The sequence below is a fragment of the Chlorocebus sabaeus genome, chromosome 3 (genome assembly GCF_047675955.1).
Source record: "Chlorocebus sabaeus isolate Y175 chromosome 3, mChlSab1.0.hap1, whole genome shotgun sequence".
Taxonomy (NCBI): domain Eukaryota; kingdom Metazoa; phylum Chordata; class Mammalia; order Primates; family Cercopithecidae; genus Chlorocebus; species Chlorocebus sabaeus.
The window spans coordinates 95,286,665-95,305,882 of record NC_132906.1 but is presented as its reverse complement, the minus strand read 5'-3'; the positions used below and the strand labels follow the sequence as shown (position 1 = coordinate 95,305,882).

The following is a 19,218-nucleotide window of genomic DNA, read 5'->3' as shown; positions in this document are numbered from 1 at the left end:
TCTGAGGACTGGCTTGGTTTTCCAGGGGTACCCACTGGGAATTGCACATGTGGGCATTGGTGGGGGTACAGGGAGGAGGGTGGCATCTGGGGAGCAGGATGACATTGCTGATGCCAGGCGACGTCTCTGGTGACGGGTGACGCTGCTCTGACAGGTGGCAGTGCCCTGATGACAGGTCACATTGCTGACACCAAGTGACCTCTCTGGTGACAGGCAGTGCTGCTCTGACAGGTGACGGGACATCGCTGGTGACACCCCAATGACAGGCTCCGATGACAGGTGACATCGCTGGTGACAGTTGACGTCTCTGGTGACGGACGGCGCTGCTCTGACAGTGGCATTCACCTGTGTTGCCTCGGGTGGGAGTCTGGCCCCGTGATACCCTCAGGAAGGGTGTGGGGTCACACAGTGCTGAGGGCTGAGGGTCGAGTGCTGCCAAGGGCCGTGGGATGTGGCTGGAGATGGTGTCCACTCAGGGAGTGCTGGGCAGACAGACCAGCCCGGGCTGCCATCTCTAGGAATGTGGAGGGTGTGGTGACTTGGAGGCCCTGGGAGGAGAGAACGGACTGCCCCTCCAGGCAGGTGGCTGCTGTACGTCCAGGCAGGAGAGGGTTAAGGGGGACTCTGGGTGAAGACGCCATGGCTAGGGACAGCTGATGCATTTCCTCACTTCTCTATTCCTTTCCTTGCTCCACTTGAATTCCTCTGTTTTGGTAATTTTATTGTGAGTCAGCTCTGGTATAAGAAAAATGAGGAGGTGTGGCTTTGGGGACACCAAGCCAGGCCTTTCTCCCAGGGAAGGGTGAGGCTTGGTTCGGCCTGGCCGGCCTCCTCAGTCCGTGGTGAGGTGTGGGGTCTGCCCTGGTCCGGGAGTGGCTGTGGGTGGTGGACGAACCCCTGCAGGTGGGGACATCCTCCCCGGGAGGCCAGCGGCCCTCCTGGAGCCACACTTCCCGGCAGGGCTTCAGACAGTGTTGGGAGCCAGGGGGCTCCTGTCACACTCCGGGCACAGCTGTGCTCGGGTCAACCCAGGAAGGCTAAGGTCAGCCCCTCCAAGAGGAAGTAGAAGGGCGAGGACGACGAGGCCCCAGGGAACGTGGAGAATGGAGCCCCTCCCGGAACAGCCAGGAGGGTCCCGCGGGCCGTGGGAGGTGGGAGGTGGGAGTGTATAGGGGCCAGAAGCCCCTCCGCGTTTCCCACTGATATGGTTCGACTGTGTCCCCACCCAAACCTCATCTTGAATTGGGGCTCCCATAATTCCCTTGTGGTGGGCGGGACCCTGTGGGAGGTGATTGAATCTGTGTGGTGGGCGGGCCCCACGGGAGGTGATTGAATCTGTTTTGTGGGAGGGCCCCACGGGAGGTGATTGAATCTGTGTGGTGGGCGGGACCCTGTGGGAGGTGATTGAATCTGTGTGGTGGGCGGGCCCTGGTGGGAGGTGATTGAATCTGTTTTGTGGGCGGGACCTGGTGGGAGGTGACTGAATCTGTGTGGTGGGCGGGCCCTGGTGGGAGGTGATTGAATCTGTTTTGTGGGCGGGACCTGGTGGGAGGTGACTGAATCTGTGTGGTGGGCGGGACCCCGTGGGAGGTGACTGAATCTGTTTTGTGGGAGGGGCCCACGGGGAGGTGACGGAATCATGAGGTGGTCTCCCCCATACTGTTCTCGTGGTGGTGAAGCACTCGGGGATCCGATGTAAATGTTTTATGAGGGGTTTCCCCATTCGCTTGATTCTCATTCTCTCCTGCTCCTGCCATGTAAGAGGTGCCTTTGCTTTCCGCCATGACTGCGGGGCCTCCCCAGCCACGCGGAACCGAATCCATTCAACCTCTTTTTCATAAATTGCCCAGTCTCGGGTGTGTCTTTATCAGCAGCACGAGTACTGACTGATGCACCCACCAAGAGACGGCAGGTGGCTTTGCGGAGACCCCGGGGACACCCATTGGCTCTTGTTGCTCCAGACGACCCAGCACTTGTTGGACAGACAACAGCCTCCGCTCCCATCCTGGCAGCATCCGTGGGACTCCCGACATCAGAGCGTCCAGAGCAGGCGCCTCTGAGGAACCGTCCCAGGAGGCCAGGCAGTGCCAGAGTGTGCGTGAGGCCAGGGCTCCCACCCGGCACCCACCACTTATCCAGAGAGCTGAGGCCTCTGGGGCGCTGAGTGGCTCTGGGCTCTTCAAAAGAAGAGACCGGAAGGAGGGGAGCCTGGGGCCTGGGGGTCACACCTGCTTCCCCCTGACGCTGAGGAGCCCCAGGCACAGGAAGCAGGTCCTGGGGTGCACCGGCTCGCAATGTGCCCGTGAAGGGGCCGCCCAAATAAGCCACGCCCTTGTAAGGGTTGTTTTGAGCTGACGCAGCCATCCATGAGGATAAGAACGCTGCTTTCTTCTGGCTCTGGAGAGCGTCTTCCCCGTGGGGTGTTCCTCCTCTTTCGGGAAGGAAAGGCCATTCCCAGCCACACAGACCGTGCTGGAGCGCGCGTGCCTTCCTCCAGCTCATCTGCCGATTTTAATTCTTGGGTCCAACCAAAAAACACTGAGAGGTAAAACGTTGCCTCCCCACCCACCCTGGTTTGGAGGCTGCAGGAGATTTTCTGTTCGACTCAGTACAGGCTGAGCTCTGTCCCGGCAAATCCCCATGAATCCCCGTGCTGGAGCTGTGACCCGTGACCCTCAGGACCCCAGGGTGTGGCTGCGCTTGGGTGTGGAGCTGTAGAGATTGTGAAGGTAAAGCGAGGCCGTGTGCGTGGCCCTGACCCCGGGTGGCCGGCGTCCTTATGAGAAGGGGAGACGGGGACGCAGCACACAGGACGACCACGTGAGGACACGGAATATCGAGGATGCAACACACAGGATGACCACGTGAGGACACGGAATATCGAGGACGCAGCACACAGGACGACCACGTGAGGACACGGAATATCGAGGACGCAGCACACAGGACGACCACGTGAGGACACGGAATATCGAGGACGCAGCACACAGGACGACCATGTGAGGACACGGAATATGTCCTCTTCGCGCCAAGGAGAGAGCCTGGGGGAGCCAGCGCTGTGAGACACCTTGCCCCTGGCACCGGAGGGAATGGGCTCCCGCTGTTTAAGCCGCCTGCCTGAGCAAAGCCACACGGACCGGCCAGCAAGGCCTCGCCGGAGCCCCGGCCACAGCAGGGTTTCGTCCTGGTGCCGTGTGGCTGGGGGGAGACGTGGGGCCGGCAGCGTTTGCACCCCACCACTGCCTGCAGGGCTGCCTTTGTCTTCGTGAGTTATCTGTGTCCCGTTTGCCCTGATAGGGAGAGAAAGACTCAAACCCCGTCACAGAGGGAGACCCGCGTCTGTGCTGCAGGCAGCCTTGTTAGGGCCTGGTGCCAGTTCCCCGCCCTCCCTGGTGGAGAGACCAGAGACGTGAAAACACAGAACCCGCCCCAGCCCCGACCTGCACAGAAAGCCATGCTGTGCTGCCAGGGACCAGCCAGTCTTTGGCCTCTGACCTCACAGTGATGTCACAGCAGGCCCCTGGCAACAGCGCACCCAGCACCTCCTGACTACTCCCTGCGGGACGGCTGGGTGTGAGGGTGGCAGCCTTGCGCTCGGGCCGAGGCTGGGCTGGAGGATGGAGAAGGACACGGGGAACACACACGGGAGGCACCGGCCCCGCCCCAGGGTCCTGCCCTCAGGAGTGGCCCTTGGGCACCTCAAGGCGGCCATCGAGGCCTCTGAACTTCAGCGGAGCAGGAGTCTGGAAGGCCTGCAGCTCAAGGGGGACCCTCCCAGCCACCCTAGGAAGCCTCGCAACAAGCCAGGTAGGGGCTGTGGGGCTGCGGGGAGCGGGTGGACGGCGTGGCTCCTCCACCAGGCCCTGAACCCAAAGTACCCACGTCAGGGCCCAGCCAGTTAGAAAGTCACTTCCCAAGGTTAGGGACGCGCCGAGACAGCCCCAGGAGGTCCGACGACGTGTGTCCAAGGCGGGGCACAGCCCAGTGTCGTACATTTTAGGGGGACGTGGGGCATCAATCAGTCCCTGTGAGGGTTATGCTGGTTCTGTCCAGAAAGGGACAGCCCGAGGCAGGAGGGGCTCCCAGGTGGTACGTAGAGGAGAGACAGGACTGCATTCTTCTGGGTCTCGAGCAGCCTTTCACTGAACACACAGTTTACACGTGAGGGGTTAGCGGGAGAGTCCCTTGTACCCTAGTCCAGCTCAGTGACTGTAGTTTTACATAAGCAGCCCGGAGGAAGCCGTCAGACACACTTGTCTCAGGTGAGCAGAGGGAGGACGGTGATCTCCGTCCCCAGTCAGCTGCCCGTCTGCATTCCCCGCGTGAAACTCCGCAGAACTGCTTGGGGCAGAGCTCGTGAGGCTCGTAGGGCATTTCCTCCTGGGTGAATGACGAGGTGACCTGTGGTCGTTTGTCTCTGCGGCTGTTATTTAGGAAGAGGATGGGAGGCAGGTTTGCCTGACACATTCCCAGCCTGACTCTTCCCCTTAGCTCAGTGATTTGGAGCCCAAGATTCGTTTTCCTTCCACAGGCAGCAGGGACCGGGCCAGGCCTCCTGCCTCCCACTGCCCTGTGCTCAGAACGTAAGGGTGGAAGAGGGGACCATTCCAGGTCCACACCTGTAACCCACCCAGGGCTGCCGGGAAGGCCTTGCACTGCTGGGGCAGAGCTGTGGGGCTCCAGCCGGGCACAGCCAAGGGCGGGAGGGGTGAGAGGAGGGCAGGCCCGGGACCCTCATGGGCCTCTGAAGCCAGCCGATGCCTGGAGAGAGGACCATGGCCAGGCCCCCCATTTGCAAGGAGGCCCTGGGTCCCTGCGGGAGCCTCGGACCTCGCCCACCAGCGAGGAACCTGCGTAGCTGGTGTTTGACGCGGATGGCTTCCAGACCGTGAAACATGTAGACTGCATCTGTGTCAGTCCACGCTCGCCCCTCAGATGTTTCCAGGTGTGCTGAACGGACAGTGGCCTGGGCACGGTGCTAGAGTCACCCCATCACACCTCGAATACCGGCCCAGAGCACAGGGCTGAGGTGCTGACACGGAGGTGCGAGCGGGCGTCCCCTCCCCTCCCCCCCCCCCTGCGGCCTTGGCAGCTCTGCCTCCCCTTCGCAAAGGTGGCCACAGGGCCGTGGAAGTGAAACAGCCCAGTAGGACTCAGGGTTTGCTCAAGCCCTGGAGACAATTGTAAGAAGTAATGATGTAAAAATATGTGTTCTCCGAGTTTAAAAATCCAAAGATGTGCTGTGTGGGGGTGTGAGCTGTCAGGAGGCTGCACCCCACCTCCCTCCCCACGGGATTCCCTCAAGACGTGCAAAGTTCTCAAAAGAATAAGTTACACCAAGGCTGCTTAGCGGGGATTTAAGTAGGGGCAGGGAGCAGGTCTCGAACAGTGCTGCCCGGTGCCACCGCAGTGTGGACTCAGAGTCCGGGGTTGGACGGAGGGAGGGACCGAGCCCCATCGTGGCTGACATTTCCCTCAACACCTGCTGGATTTGCCCAAAACCGCATGATGGGAGGAGCCGCAGCAGGGAGACCGGGCTTCTGTGGGGCTGCTTGTCCTGTCCGGCCAAGATGTCCACCCTGCACAGCCTCCCCCAGGCACCAGCGCCCTCGGGGTCTGAGACCACGACCCAGGAGCGCATCTCCCGGGAGCTTGGTGGCTGCCCCCAGGCAACTGAGATTCTGCCGGAGAAAAGCAGGAGGCATTTCCAGCCCTGTGACCCCAGGAGATGGGCCGGGCCTTGCCAACCACCGGCAGAGTCAGATGTTCAGCTCCTCGTCCCGCACAGACTTGGTGGGCTCGATGACATGCACAGTGCCACGTGCACCCACAGGTGCCTGGATGTGTGAGACGCCGCGTCCACATCACAGGGAGGCCTCCGGGATGCGGGAGAGGTGGGGTGGCCAACTTCACGGGGCACCAGTGCGGGCAGAGGGTGTGTCTGGGCCTGGGCCACGCGGAGCACAGGAGACCAGCGCTCACGGAGGGCAGCCCAGAGGCATAAAGTGGTCCCGAAAAAAGACTACTAGAAACACCCCGCGATGCGCCTCGGAGAGCCCGGAGAACCTGGGGATTGGTGGATTTTCCTGGACAAGCCAAGAGGGGTGTCAGGTCCCACCTGTCTGTGAGAGGAAGCCTGGATAGAGGGTGGTAGCCGCATGGGCAGGTCTTGGGGTCTTGTCCCACCCTCATGCTCAGCTACCTCCAGCCAGCTGCACTAGGACAAAGAGGAATGGCACGAGGTCCCGGAGCCTCTTGCGTTTACTGTAAGGCAGCTGGCCATCCCTCGCCCTGAGTCCTGCAGGGAGAAGGTGGAGCCGGGGGTGGGCTGAGCTGCTGGGACTGAGCTAGGCTCAAGGCCCCGGCACCAGGCTGTGGAAAGTGCTGGCAGCAAATACAGGAGGGGTCGGGCTTGGGCACGGGTGGGGGAGAAACTCAGGTTAGCCGTAGCCACGGCTGAGAGTTGAGCTCTGCTGTGGGTGGCTGTGGGCGGCTCTGGGCAGGTCCTGAGCTCCGGTAACTGTGGTGTGATGGTGCTGACGGCTCTGTCCTTCCTCCCCAGAGTCCGAAGATCAAGGGAAAGACCCAAGCAGTAGCAGGGAAGATGCCAGCTGGTAAGTGGCCTGTCCGGCGCTGGCCTGGGTAAAGGCGGAGCTGGGAAAAGTGAGGCGGACACGGGAGAGGGTGGGGCGTGGGGGTGGCACCCGGGCATCAAGGTAGACACTTAGAAGGGGACCGAGGGAGCCCTGGGTGCTGAGAAGACCCTGCCCAGGGCCCGGATGGGAGGGCTGGGAAATCCTCCTTCTTTTGAGAGAGAATTCAGTGTGGGAACGGGGCCCACCTGTAGGGGGTGGTGTCCTCAGGACTCAGGCCCTGACCTGAGGGTCACAGCTGCATCCCTGTCAGTAGACAACCCATGGCCCTCTGGGGAAGGAGGCGTCGTCTCACTGGTGGACTGCTGGGCCAACCCTGGATGTAAACAACTTGAGTGACCCTTTAGGGAGGGGGCATGGGGCCCTGGACGGCACAACCTCACTTCGTACCGCCGAGTTCTTGCCTCCTTGCACCTCGTGTCCCGTCCCACCCCAGCTCTGGTTCTCCCACCCACTCACCCTCTTGCCATCAAACAAGACTTAAAAGTCCTTGAATTCCTCAAGAATTTGTCTCAGATCTAACAAAGTCGATTTACCACCACCATGGACAAGGCACGGGCCAAGTCCACCTTCTTTACAAATGGCTCCCATAGAGTGGAGACCAAGGAAGGCGTCCAGTCGCCAAAGTGGCCAAAGGTGCAGTCAGTTGGTGAGAGTGAGTGTTCATGCGTCAGAGCGATGTGTGAGGCGTCTGGAGCCTCCCACCCTGTAGAGCTCAGGGGAGCTGATGGCCTTGGTGAGGGCAGTGGAGGTGGGAAGACCACACACCTTTAGGGTGGCACAGCTGAAAGTGTCTGCTCACGTTGGCCAAGTCAACACCCTTGGCCAAGTCAACACCATTGCAGATGGGGCAGAGCCCGTCATCCTCACTGCCTGTTGCGTTCCTCTTGCCCCTGGCCACACGCCACAGCAGACCACAGAAGGGGTTACCAGGTTGGTGTGAGTAACAGCAGGGCCAGCCACGGACCCCCCAGCCTGCTGGCTGGCACGGCCCATTTGGTTTCCACATGGAGTGAGCTGTGGATCTGCCACAGGATGGCTGCATCTTCTCACCAGATTTTGGTTCTTTGAGCAAGGTTAGAGGTTGGCTGTAAGTAAGTTGGTTCCCAGTCCAGACCCTGGCAGTACAGGGTAAGTTTTCCAGCCGAGATGGGTCAGCAGAGGGAGCCAGGAAGGCCAGGCTGGGGGGCCCTTCAGAGCCAGAACTCTGTGCCAGGTCAGGGCCCCTCACAGGCACCCATGGACCCCGGGGCACCAGCCTAGAGCCCAGGGAGACAGCCCCGGAGGAGACCAGGAGCTGCCTGCAGCCGTCTGCCATGACACCTCTTCCAAACCACTTTCCCTGCTCCTCCTGCAGTCAGGAAAACCTAGCACAAGACAAGGAGGAAAGCTTCGGCACCCTTGGGAAGCTGGGTCATGAGAGTGGAAAACGGGACCCAGAGAGGGAGAAGAGCAACTTGGAGGCCAGCACGCAGGAGGCACAGGAAGGCGAGCACGCGGACGGAGGCTCGCAGGAGGCCAAGGTCGGGCCACGCCGAGGAGCAGTGCATTTTTTATCTCTTGTCTTGGAGCCCAGCCTTCACTTACCTCTCTGGTCTTACAGGAACAGGAGGCAGAGTCCCTAAAGCTAAATGACCTTCAGGAAAAAGAGGCAAGAGCTTTTCCCTTTAGTAATAGAAGTAAGATGGGCGGCCTGTCCAAGTAGGATTTCTGCTGGAGCCTGGGCCTGCCCGGGACGGTGGCCTGGGGGTCAGCTCAGCAGGCGCCAGGCTGGGAAGCTGGACTAGGCCCCACTGTCTCCCTAGAGAGGCTTGGGGCCAAGCTCTGAGACTCTTTGCCCGATCCCAGGGCAGCCTGACCGCCACTTGCCAAACGTGCCGTCACTAAAGGTGTATGAGGCCCTGAGAGGAGGTACCCTCAGCTTGACCTTGGCCCAGAAAAACCCCAGAGCCCCAGGCTTGATGTGCTGTCCAGGAACACGTTGTGCTGTGGGGATTGTCACGCGGCCCTGCATGGAGGAAGGTGGCTTTTGTTCTCCCTCCAAGCTGTGTGGTGGGGATGGGAACACGGCTGGACATGCTGCTTGCCAGGCGGGCCTTGGTTTCATTCCAGGGCTCTTGGGAAGTCCTTCGCCCGCCCCCAAACACCGCCCTTGGAGTTGACTCAAGTGCTCCCATCGGGTACACATTCTGGGCTGGCCCAGGTGCCCAGTTAGAGGCCTTGGGGCAGCAAAACCCTGAGCCACTGAAGCCATTTGCATCCCGGGGGGGTCTCCTGCTCCTTGGTGTGGGTGTGGCCCACAGGAAGGCTGTGGGGGCAGCAATGCTGCCTTGTCAAACAGGGCTGGGGTGGGAGCAGCCGGGCTCCCTAGCTCTGGGCATTGCCCCATCTCCTGGAGGCCCCAGTTCTCAGAGGGTGAGGCTGGAGGAAACCCTCTGGGGTCTCAGGGCCCTGATGGGAGGTGATTAGGGAGGGGTGAGAAAGCCGTATCCCCTCTCCATCTCTACTGCCAGAGCTGGCCATGGACACCTCACAGTCCACACTGCCATCAGCTCTGCCCAGCGTCCCAGGAGCCCTCGTTCAGCATTGCCAGGATCTGGGGGCCTGGTGGTCATCACCAGGGTCTGCCCCAGCTGCCCAAGGGCCAGGAGCCACTGTTCCTCCCAGGGAATCAGCATTCCTCTCCAGCTCACCCAAGCCTGCCATCCACACCTCTCTGGTTTCCATTTGCAGAAAGCATCTGTGTTTGTGGAGATTGACCTGGGAGACCACGCTGAGGAGGTAAGAATGGAAACCCCCAAGACAAGCAGAGCCAAAGCCTTCAGGAAAGGGCCTGTGCTGCCTGGCAGGGCCAGCCTTGGAGGCTTTTCTGGGAACTTGCCCCACAATAGGCGTGTGCTGGACGGGGAGGCAGAGACCTGGGGCCAGCAGCTCCAGAAGAGCTCTCTGGTGTTGAGGATTGGTCTAGCCTCTTCCTTACCCTCCCACACTCCAACTCACACACACTTCGGCACTATCAGAGACTCTAGGGCTTGGGTTAACCCTCAAGGTGCCCATGGGTCCTCAGAACCTCTTGTGAGATCACGTTGGGGTGGTGAAAAGGGCACAGACCTGGAAGCTCAGAGACCGGGCTTTGGTAGATGTGTGGTTCTGTCAGTAAATGCTCAAAACAACTCATCATACTTCCCTGTGCCTCAGTTGTCTCCTCTATAAAGTAGGAATCATATTAGTACCTGCATCCCAGGGTTGTTTGGGAAAGCTCTCAGAGCAGTGCCTCATACCCAGGAAAGCTTCAGTATGGAGTATCATCATCATCACCACCGTTACTATCATCACCATCAACACCATCATTATCATAGCACAACCATCACCACCATCATCATCATCACCATCATCATCATCCCCAAAGGCATCATCACCATCATCATTAATATCACCATCATCATCACCATCACCACTATCACTATCACCATCGTCACCACCATTGTAATCACCATCACCATTATCACCATCATCACCTTCACCATCATCACCGTCATTATCACCATCATCATCACATCACCACCATCATTCCCATCCCCAGCGTCATCGCCACCATCATCACCATCAACACCATCATTATCATATCACAACCATTACCATCATCATCATCGTCATCACCATCAACATCATCCCCAAAGACATCATCATCATCATCATCACCATCACCATCATTATCACATCACCACCATCATTCCCATCACCAGCATCATCACCACCATCACTATCATGACCGTCATCACCACCACCATCATCACTATCACCATCATCACTATCACTATCACCATCATCACCATCACCATTATCACCATCATCACCTTAACCATCATCCCCACCATTATAATCACCATCATCATCACATCACCACCATCACCATCATCACCACCATCACCACCATCATCATCATCATCACCACTATCACTATCACCATCGTCACCACCATTGTAATCACCATCACCATTATCACCATCGTCACCTTCACCATCATCACCGTCATTATCACCATCATCATCACATCACCACCATCATTCCCATCACCAGCATCATCGCCACCATCATCACCATCACCATTGTCATCACCATCACCACCGTTATAATCACCATCATTGTCACCATCGTCACCACTGTTACAGTCACCAGCATCATCACCACCACCATCATCATCCTTATCTATAACAGGAAGAGGCTGACTTAATGACCTGTCTGGGCCCTTCCAACACTAATATCTGGGGTGTGTTCCTCCATTTCTTTGCTGTGGTGCACAGTCATCATTTTGGAAGTTTCTTGAAGTTCTTTCTTGGCAAGTTTAAGCTCCTTCCTGGGGGTCAGTTATTTTCCAGACTGCACCTTCTCTCCCTTTTGCCCTCAGAGCATGCCACAAAGCAGAGAGAGCTGGTGATTAACCCCCAACAAGGCTATTCTTGGGGCACATGAGTTCTAAGGACTCAAGGAGGGCCAGCCAGTGGCACAGTTGGGCTGACAGGCCAGACCTGGTCTTCAGTGCCGGAGCCTGGCCACATCAAGGGTGCAGTTCCTTGGTCAGGTTCCCCTAACTGGAAATGTTCAGACAATAGACAGCCCTGTCTGATGGCAGGTCATCCAGGCCCAGGCAGCCTCTGTGCCCTGGCCTGATCCTCCAGCAGGTCCACAGGCTATACCTCAGTGCCCGTGGCTGACACCTCCCATCCCTTAAACGTCTCCACTCCCCACAGGTGGTCACCGATGCCAAGAAGGAAGAGAAGCCGTCCCAGATGGATGTGGGAGATCTGTCAGAAGACGAGTGAGTGATGCTTGTGGGCTCACACGAGGTGGGGGTAGGACTTTCTCCCCACCATGGTTTCTGATGTGCCCACCACGCCTTGTGTGTGGTGGGCAGAGCCGAGCCCAGACGGTCCCCCCTTCTCCCTGGGTGCTGCCGAGGCTCAGCCTCTACCAAGCCTGAGGGGCTGAGGGCAGGCAACAGGACATCGGACACTGGAAAGGCTCAGGGACGAGCTTCACGATGCCCCACCTCACCCCATAACCAGGCTGTGTCTCCTACCCGTCAGCCAGGAAAAGGACCTGATGAGAGGGGGGCAGAGGAGGGAGAGGAGGGAGGAGGGAGCGGGGAGAGGTGATAAGTGCATGGTACTGGCTTCTCTTGTTTAGGTTTTAGCTGCAGACTTGGGTCCTGCAGGTGGTGGGAAGCTGTGCATACATGCTGGTGTCACAGCCAAGCCGGCTGCTCTCACAACGAGCCTCAGGCCCGGGGGCCGGGGCAGCCCTCGAAGAGATGACCCGTGTCCCCAGGCTGGACGCTGTGTAGGTCCAGGGAAGCCCCAAGACTTCCTGAGGCCCCGAGGCCCTCAGCCATGAAGAGGGGTGTGGGGAGGGAAGACATGTCTGGCCCATTGAACGGGGCCATGTGCCTATAGTGTTTTATTTTAAACAACACTCGAAAATACAAAAAGCAATTGTCCAAATGCCTACCACTCAGAACTAACAGTTTATGAGTATCTTGATTTATTACAGGTTTTTTTAAAAGGATGAATTGTTCTATTGATATGTAAAACAGTCACATGATACTAAACCTTCTTTCAGCCTGTAATCCCAGCACTTTGGGAGGCTGAGGCGGGCAGATCACAAGGTCAGGAGATCGAGACCATCCTGGCTAACACGGTGAAACCCTGTGTCTACCAAAATACAAAAAATGAGCCGGGCGTGGTGGCGGGCGCCTGTAGTTCCAGCTTCTCGGGAGGCTGAGGCAGGAGAATCGCTTGAACCCAGGAGGCAGAGGTTGCAGTGAACCGAGATCGTGCCACCACATTCCCGCCTGGGTGACAAGAGTGAGACTTCATCTGAATAAATAAAGAAAGAAAGAAATAAAAGAAATAAGAACCCATAGGGATTGGACACTCACCAAAACAAGATGTTACGAAGAAAATTTAAAAACTTTTAACATTTGGCCGGGTGCGGAGGCTCACACCTGTAATCCCAGCCCTTTGGGAGGCCAAGGCGGGTGGATCGCTCCTGCCCAGGAAAGCCGAGAGCCCTCAGCCGTGGCTATAATGAATGGGCGTCAGCTCATGTGCACACTTGTGTGTTCGTTGGAAAATGCTTTGGCAGGCTCCATCTCTCTCTCTTTTTTTTCTTTTTTTTCTTTTTTTTGAGACAGAGTCTTGCTCTGTCACCCAGGGTGGAGTGCAGTGGTGCGATCTCAGCTCACTGCAAGCTCTGCCTCCCAGGTTCATGCCATTCTCCCACCTCAGCCTCCCGAGTAGCTGGGACTACAGGCACCCGCTACCATGCCCGGCTAATTTTTTTGTATTTTTAGTAGTCGGGGTTTCACCATGTTAGCCAGGATGGTCTCGAACTCCTGACCTCGTGATCTGCCCGCCTCAGCCTCCCAATGTGCTGGGATTACAGGCGTGAACCACCATGCCTAGCCTCCATCTCTTTTATAATTAGCATGATCTGGATTTTCTTTTTCCTAGTGTTGCCTTTTCCTGTACCCACCCAACACAATACATCCCCAGGACTGTTAGAGGGAATCTACAGATCACGCAGAGCACTGCACACTCCACAGCATCACAGTAACTACAGATTGGAAAAAAACTTGACAACTAGTCAACAAAACTGGAACCACTTTTGTATATTATTTATTTAATTGTGCTCTTAATATTTCCCACCTTTTTGTACCCCTATTTATTAGAGTCCTTTCCACAAAAAGCAGTTTTGGACTAGAGTTGATTATAAATGTTTTTAGAGAATAATTCAGAACAGTGACTACAGATGCAAAACCTTAGAACAGCCACGGTTAAAATTTGATGAAAGCTTCTAACCAACAAGAAAATAGTTATTTCTATTACACATAACATTGTAAGAAAACAACCAAAATCATGACTGACAGTGTCACATCAGGACTGCCAGGCTTGTATAAATTTTACATAATCTTTAGAACATTCACATAGATAACAGGCCCATACAAATATAATTTACAATTGAACATTATCAAAATTATGACTGATATTATATTAATATAAATGTATGTAATTTTTAGAACATTTATATCAATAACATGCTCGCAATTACAACTGAAAGATGGTTTAGTATCATTTATCATTTGATGATGCTACCCATACAGTTTTACCAAATCGAATTGTTTAATCTGAAAAGACTTTATGTAGGATTTTGACTCTGTGGAAACATGCAAAAGATGTCAAAAGGTTCAAAACAATAAAAACAATTACAGATCATTTAAAAATAATAGTCACTCATTTAACCAGAGCGATTATCAAAAGACCTCACAGACAATTCAGAAAGTTACATTGCTATAAAACCATAAGTCTTTTAAAGCCCAGTGTCTTAAGTAATCAAAATTTAATAAAGATAATGCAGAAATTATCTTGATAAAATATAAAATATTTGTTTTTTAAGCCAGTTACCAAAAGGTACAGAGAAACCTGCAGTGTGATTGCCTCTCCTTGAGGGAAGCCCATGCAGGTAACCTGGAGAAGGGCACTGGAACCTCGCTGGACCCAGGAAAAGCATCTCCAGGGCTGTTGGTGTGCACTTGATTACAGACGACAGTAAACAAGGAAACTAGGGCCTTGAGCTGGGGAACACACAGCTCTTGGTAATAGCATGAGAAGTTTCCTGATTATGTTGAACAATTCAGACATGGCAAGAAAAGCCAAGTGTATAAATTGAAGCTGCACTTAAGGAAAACGTTGCTTAAACAGCAGAGTTAGAACTGGAGGAAAAAGTTGCAGGACTTGACAAAAAGTTTGAAGGAGAAAGTTGTTATCCCAGGCCTTCTGAAGGGGAGAAAGGAGCTGAGACAGCAACACACGACCTGCAAACCACACGTTGCAAGGGACAGCAGAAGCTGAGTTTCTGAGATGTAGATCTGAGCAGTTTCAAAAGAAATGATTTCAGAGTTAAAAAAAAACCTCTTGCAATTTCATTAAGAGCAAACCAGTACTTTAAGGAAACTTTGTGGTGACATAAGGGACTAATCTTTAGTTTTGTATTAATGTATATTTAATATCATAGCAACTTTTTTTTTTTTTTTTTTTTTGAGATAGAGTCTCGCTCTGTCGCCCAGGCTGGAGTGCAGTGGCGCCATCTCCACTCACTGCAAGCTCCATCTCCCAGGTTCACGCCATTCTGCTGCCTCACCCTCCCGAGTAGCTGAGACTACAGGTGCCTGCCACCACGTCTGGCTTATTTATGTGTGCGTGTGTTTTTAGTAGAGATGAGGTTTCACCATGTTAGCCAGGATGGTCTTGATCTCCTGACCTTGTGATCTGCCTGCCTCGGCCTCCCAAACTGCTGGGATTACAGGCGTGAGCCACCGTGCCTGGCCCAAAGTTCAATCTTTAGAAAGACATATAAGTAATTCCCTTTTAATCACAGCCAACTTACATAATTCTTTTCATAAATTATCTTTTCATAAACCTTATCATTACTTTTACAGATCATTCTGACATGCTTGGACTTTCTGCTTTGTCCTACACATCTTTTAAAAATAGCCAGTCATTTTACTTCAGGATAAAAAGAGAGAGAACTTGGACAAGCCCACATGTTAACTCTATCCTCACAGATTGCCATTTGAGCTCCGAATTTTCCTTGATATAATTTGCTCATTGGTTTAAAATAAGCAAAAGAATGGGCCAGTGACAGCCTTAGAAAGCCTGGTATGCCTTAATGTTTGAGAACACCATTTTTGGCCATTTCTTCATTAAATGTCCTTTCATGAACCCCTCCCATCTAGAAGGGCTCTGTGTGTCACACGCCTGCCGGGCACTGACTGGAGGTTGGTCGTCCAGTGCCTGTTGTTTGACTTTGCCATGATGTATTTCCCACTGGGAGTCAGATTAAAAGGGGAAGCACCTGCTCAACCTGGCCAATCAGACAGCCTCACACATCCTAGCCAATCAGACAGCCTCACACATTCTACCCAATCAGCCTCACACATCCATTTCTTCTTAGAATCTTTTCCTTTTCTTCTTTTTTGAGAGGGAGTCTCACTCTGTCACCCAGGCTGGAGTGTAGTGGTGTGTTCCCAGCTCACTGCAACCTCCACCCCCTGGGCTAAAGTGATTCTCCTGCCTCAGCCTTCCAAGTAGCTGGGGCCACAAGCGCCACCATGCCCAGTTAATTTCTTATTTTAGTAGAGATGGGGATCTCCCTGTGTTGGCCAGGCTGGTCTTTAACTTCTGAGCTCGAGTGATCCACCTGCCTCAACCTCCCCAGTGCTGGGACTATAAGCATGAGTCACAGCACCTGGCCCCTAGTATCTTTCAACTAGGAGAATTTTCCCCTTAACAAATGAGAAGTCTCCATCAAGGAGTGGGAGTGGTGGCTGAAGAAACTCAGGGCTGTCAGCCAAGCAGGAGGTCTGAGCCCTAGCACAGCCCCAGGAGGACCCAGGAGAGACCCAGGGGGACCCGGGAGAGACACCAGGAGGACCCAGGAGAGACCCTAAGAGGATCTCATAGAGACCCCAGGAGAAACCCCAGAGGACCCAGGAGAGACCCTAAGAGGATCTCAGAGAGACCCCAGGAGAAACCCCAGAGGACCCAGGAGAGACCCCACCATGTGCAGCTGTGCAGGGGCCAGAGAGGCCCAAGGGCGTGTGCTGGGTCCAAGGTGCCAGGTCCCTGCAGTGTCCCAGGCAGCCCTGGGCAGCCTGCCAGGAGTCCCTTCATGGGCACCATGATTGCCAATTAAGGAAGAAAAATCAAGCTTTTCAAGAGTTTGTTTTACATGGAAGTCTTAGTGAGGACTGTGCACTGAGGCCGTCACCTGCAAGCCGTCTGTCCATTGCCCCATGCCGTGTTTCTGTTCACGGTTCCTGGACAGGCGGCGGGGGCTGGGCGCTTGCAGAATCACATCAAGGTTTGAGTGCGAGAGCATGTTTGGCTGTAGATTACAGAGGCGTAATCACGAACCGCAGCAGACGTCGTGTGCAGGAAAAGGCACAGACCCAGGTCACTGATCTTTTAAGAACGTAGTGGCTCCAGGCGGAGATGGAGGCAGGGCCCATGTGCTCTGTGCTGTTTTGTCTTCAGGCATCCGTCTGGAGACCTGCATGTCCTCTGAGTCAGGGTTCGAGCAGAAACCGGCAAACTGGGCTTCTCGTCCGCCACTCACCACAGCCCCTGAGGACGTGATGAAAGGGGGTGCATGCAGAGATGCAGGGGAGACCCCCAGTGCGCTTGATGAAAGGGGGTGCATGTGGAGTGCAGGGGAGACCCCCTGCGGTTGATGAAAGGGGGTACATGCGGAGTGCAGGGGAGACCCGCCAGTGCGCTTCGGGGTGCCTGTGGCCACAGTGCCGGCCCAGGACCCTTTCTCACCCACCTGACATCCTCTTGGCCTGCAGGATGCAGACCAGCTGGGTGTGCTGCATCCCGTACTCCAGCAGGAAGAGGGAGAAGGAGAGCGCCTAGTGCCCCGGACAGGGTGCTCAGAGCTTGACGAAGAAGAGGAAGGAGGCGGGGTGCGGAGGGGCTGGGGCACCGTTCAGAGGGTGGTCGGGCCACCTACGTGCCGCCCAAGAACCTTCTCTGCCAGGCACTGAGGTTCCTGTTTTCTTCTTGTGGGACTGGCCAGGCCTGGAAGGAGTGAGCTCACAGACCACGCCTTTGGACTAAAGATCCCGCCAGCCCTGAGCAACGCTGGGGCGCTGATAACCACACCAGGTGTGAGCCACGCCCGAAACCCACTGCCCACTGGGTGAGTGATGATGTGACCTTAAGAACACAGAATAAATGACGGGAAGAGACTCTTCCTCTCCACCAGCCGGAAGGGCTCTAGCCCTTCCTGCCCTGGCCTCTTGCTCTGTGGCTTGCTGGGTGGGGACAGAGGCCCCTGGGGCACAGCAGGGGAGGCTCAGCCCTTTGTGGGCCTTGTGGGAGCTGCAGCTCCTGGAAGCACCCCCACCAGGCAGGGGTGAGAGGTGCAGGGCAGGATGGAGCGTCTGCTGTGTCGCCAAAGTCCCTGCAGGAGCCAGGAGCACAGTGGACGCAGCTGAGCCCCGGCTGTGACTACGAGAGCAACAGAGACTGTGGTGCTGGCACTAGGATCTGTCCCTGGAGGGAAACCACATGCTCCCCACTCAGAGGAGGAAAGGGAGTCTTCCCAGGGGGTGTGGGAGCTCCAGGACATGCCTGCAAGACGAGTTGCACCAGAACCCACCCAGAGCTCTGTCGTTCAGACACACACGCATGCATATTCATATGTACACGACACACACGTGCTCACACATACCACACGCATGCACAGGAGGGCACGGGCAGGTGACATGCAGCATCTCTGATCCGGGTGCCTCTAAGGCCTCAGAGGCCACAGGCAGAGATGCTGTGTGCACTGTCTATCCCCATGGAGACACCTGGGGGCCGTCCCTGTGGTGCAGACGAGAACGCAAAGGCTCAGGGAGGGTGAGCTCTGCCCATCACTCAGCCAGGGAGGGAGGGGCCCTTTTCAGGAAGCCGCATGCCACACGGAGCTTGTCCCCTGGGTACTTCGCTCTGATCAAAGTGGGGCACCATCCAGGCTGAAGAGAGAAAGGGGATCCCCGAAGCCAGCACCCGCCCTTGACTGGAAGACACCACAGACGGTAAGTGCCCACCAGCCCCAGTGTCACCATGTCCCAGACAACTGGAAAGGGGCCCTGGACCAGCTGTCCTGGTGGGTGCAGCCCTGCGGTCCACCTGGTAAAGCGAAGCCTCCACGTGGCATCACGGGGCTGAAGAAGCCAGACAGCTGCGGCCTGTCCCCCGTGAGGCGATGGTCGCTGCCATCTGGCTGCCGGGCAGTTGAGTGTGACTCAGTTGTGGCCTCTGTGCCAACCAAAAAGGCACCCAGAGAAGCTTCCGGAAAGATGGTTGGTTTGTCCCCTTGGTGGGGCAGGAGGCGGCAGCTCTGCCGGGTGGCTCCCAGCACCCTCCCCCCCACAGAGCAGGCATCGGCGTGAGTCCGTCCACCCATGTATTCGTCCTGTCGCCGCGTGTGGCTGGCCTCATTCTGGGTATGTCGGTGGCGGTCACCTCTAGGACAGGGAGGTCCCACGGCTCTTCAGACGCAGGAGCTTGGCGGTGGCTTAGCCGTTAGAATATGAGCCTTCCAGAGTCAGACACGCCTTTGACTTCTGTTGTGCTCTGAACTGATTTCCTCAAACCCGGGATAATTCTGTTCCTTCACTGGTGAGGTGGGGGTCACAGCGGCCAGGGAAAGAGCTGATCTGGGCCAGCACTGGGGTGGGAGGGGCTGACTCCTGGAGTGGTGATCGTTGCCATGGGGGAAAGTTCCACGTGCTGCTCCCCCGAGCCTTGATTCTGGGCACTCCAGGGCAGCCAGGCCTGGCTCACACCTTCCTGCCCACAGGGAGATTCCCGTGGAGCAGGCACACGCCCTGTGGAGTGTGAGTGGTCACCTGGCTTGGGCCCCAACTCCTATCAGAGAAGCGGGCAGGTCCCGAGCGAGCTGTTCAGGGCACTCAGCAGCCACACACCCAAGGAATGGGGCTGCCTTGTACCAGGCT

General features: G+C 56.0%; 1 protein-coding gene across 1 annotated transcript; it reads left to right on the top strand.

Annotated features, from left to right (window-relative positions):
- The first annotated feature begins 91 nt into the window (after positions 1–91).
- Positions 92–17,451, top strand: C3H13orf46 (chromosome 3 C13orf46 homolog). Its single transcript, XM_007961018.3, has 8 exons — positions 92–3,804; positions 6,560–6,611; positions 8,008–8,173; positions 8,254–8,301; positions 9,384–9,431; positions 11,402–11,469; positions 17,059–17,175; positions 17,289–17,451. The coding sequence occupies exons 1-7, from the start codon at positions 3,615–3,617 to the stop codon at positions 17,123–17,125; spliced, it is 639 nt and encodes a 212-aa protein (XP_007959209.2). The 5' UTR covers positions 92–3,614; the 3' UTR covers positions 17,126–17,175; positions 17,289–17,451.
- The last annotated feature ends 1,767 nt before the right edge of the window (positions 17,452–19,218 follow it).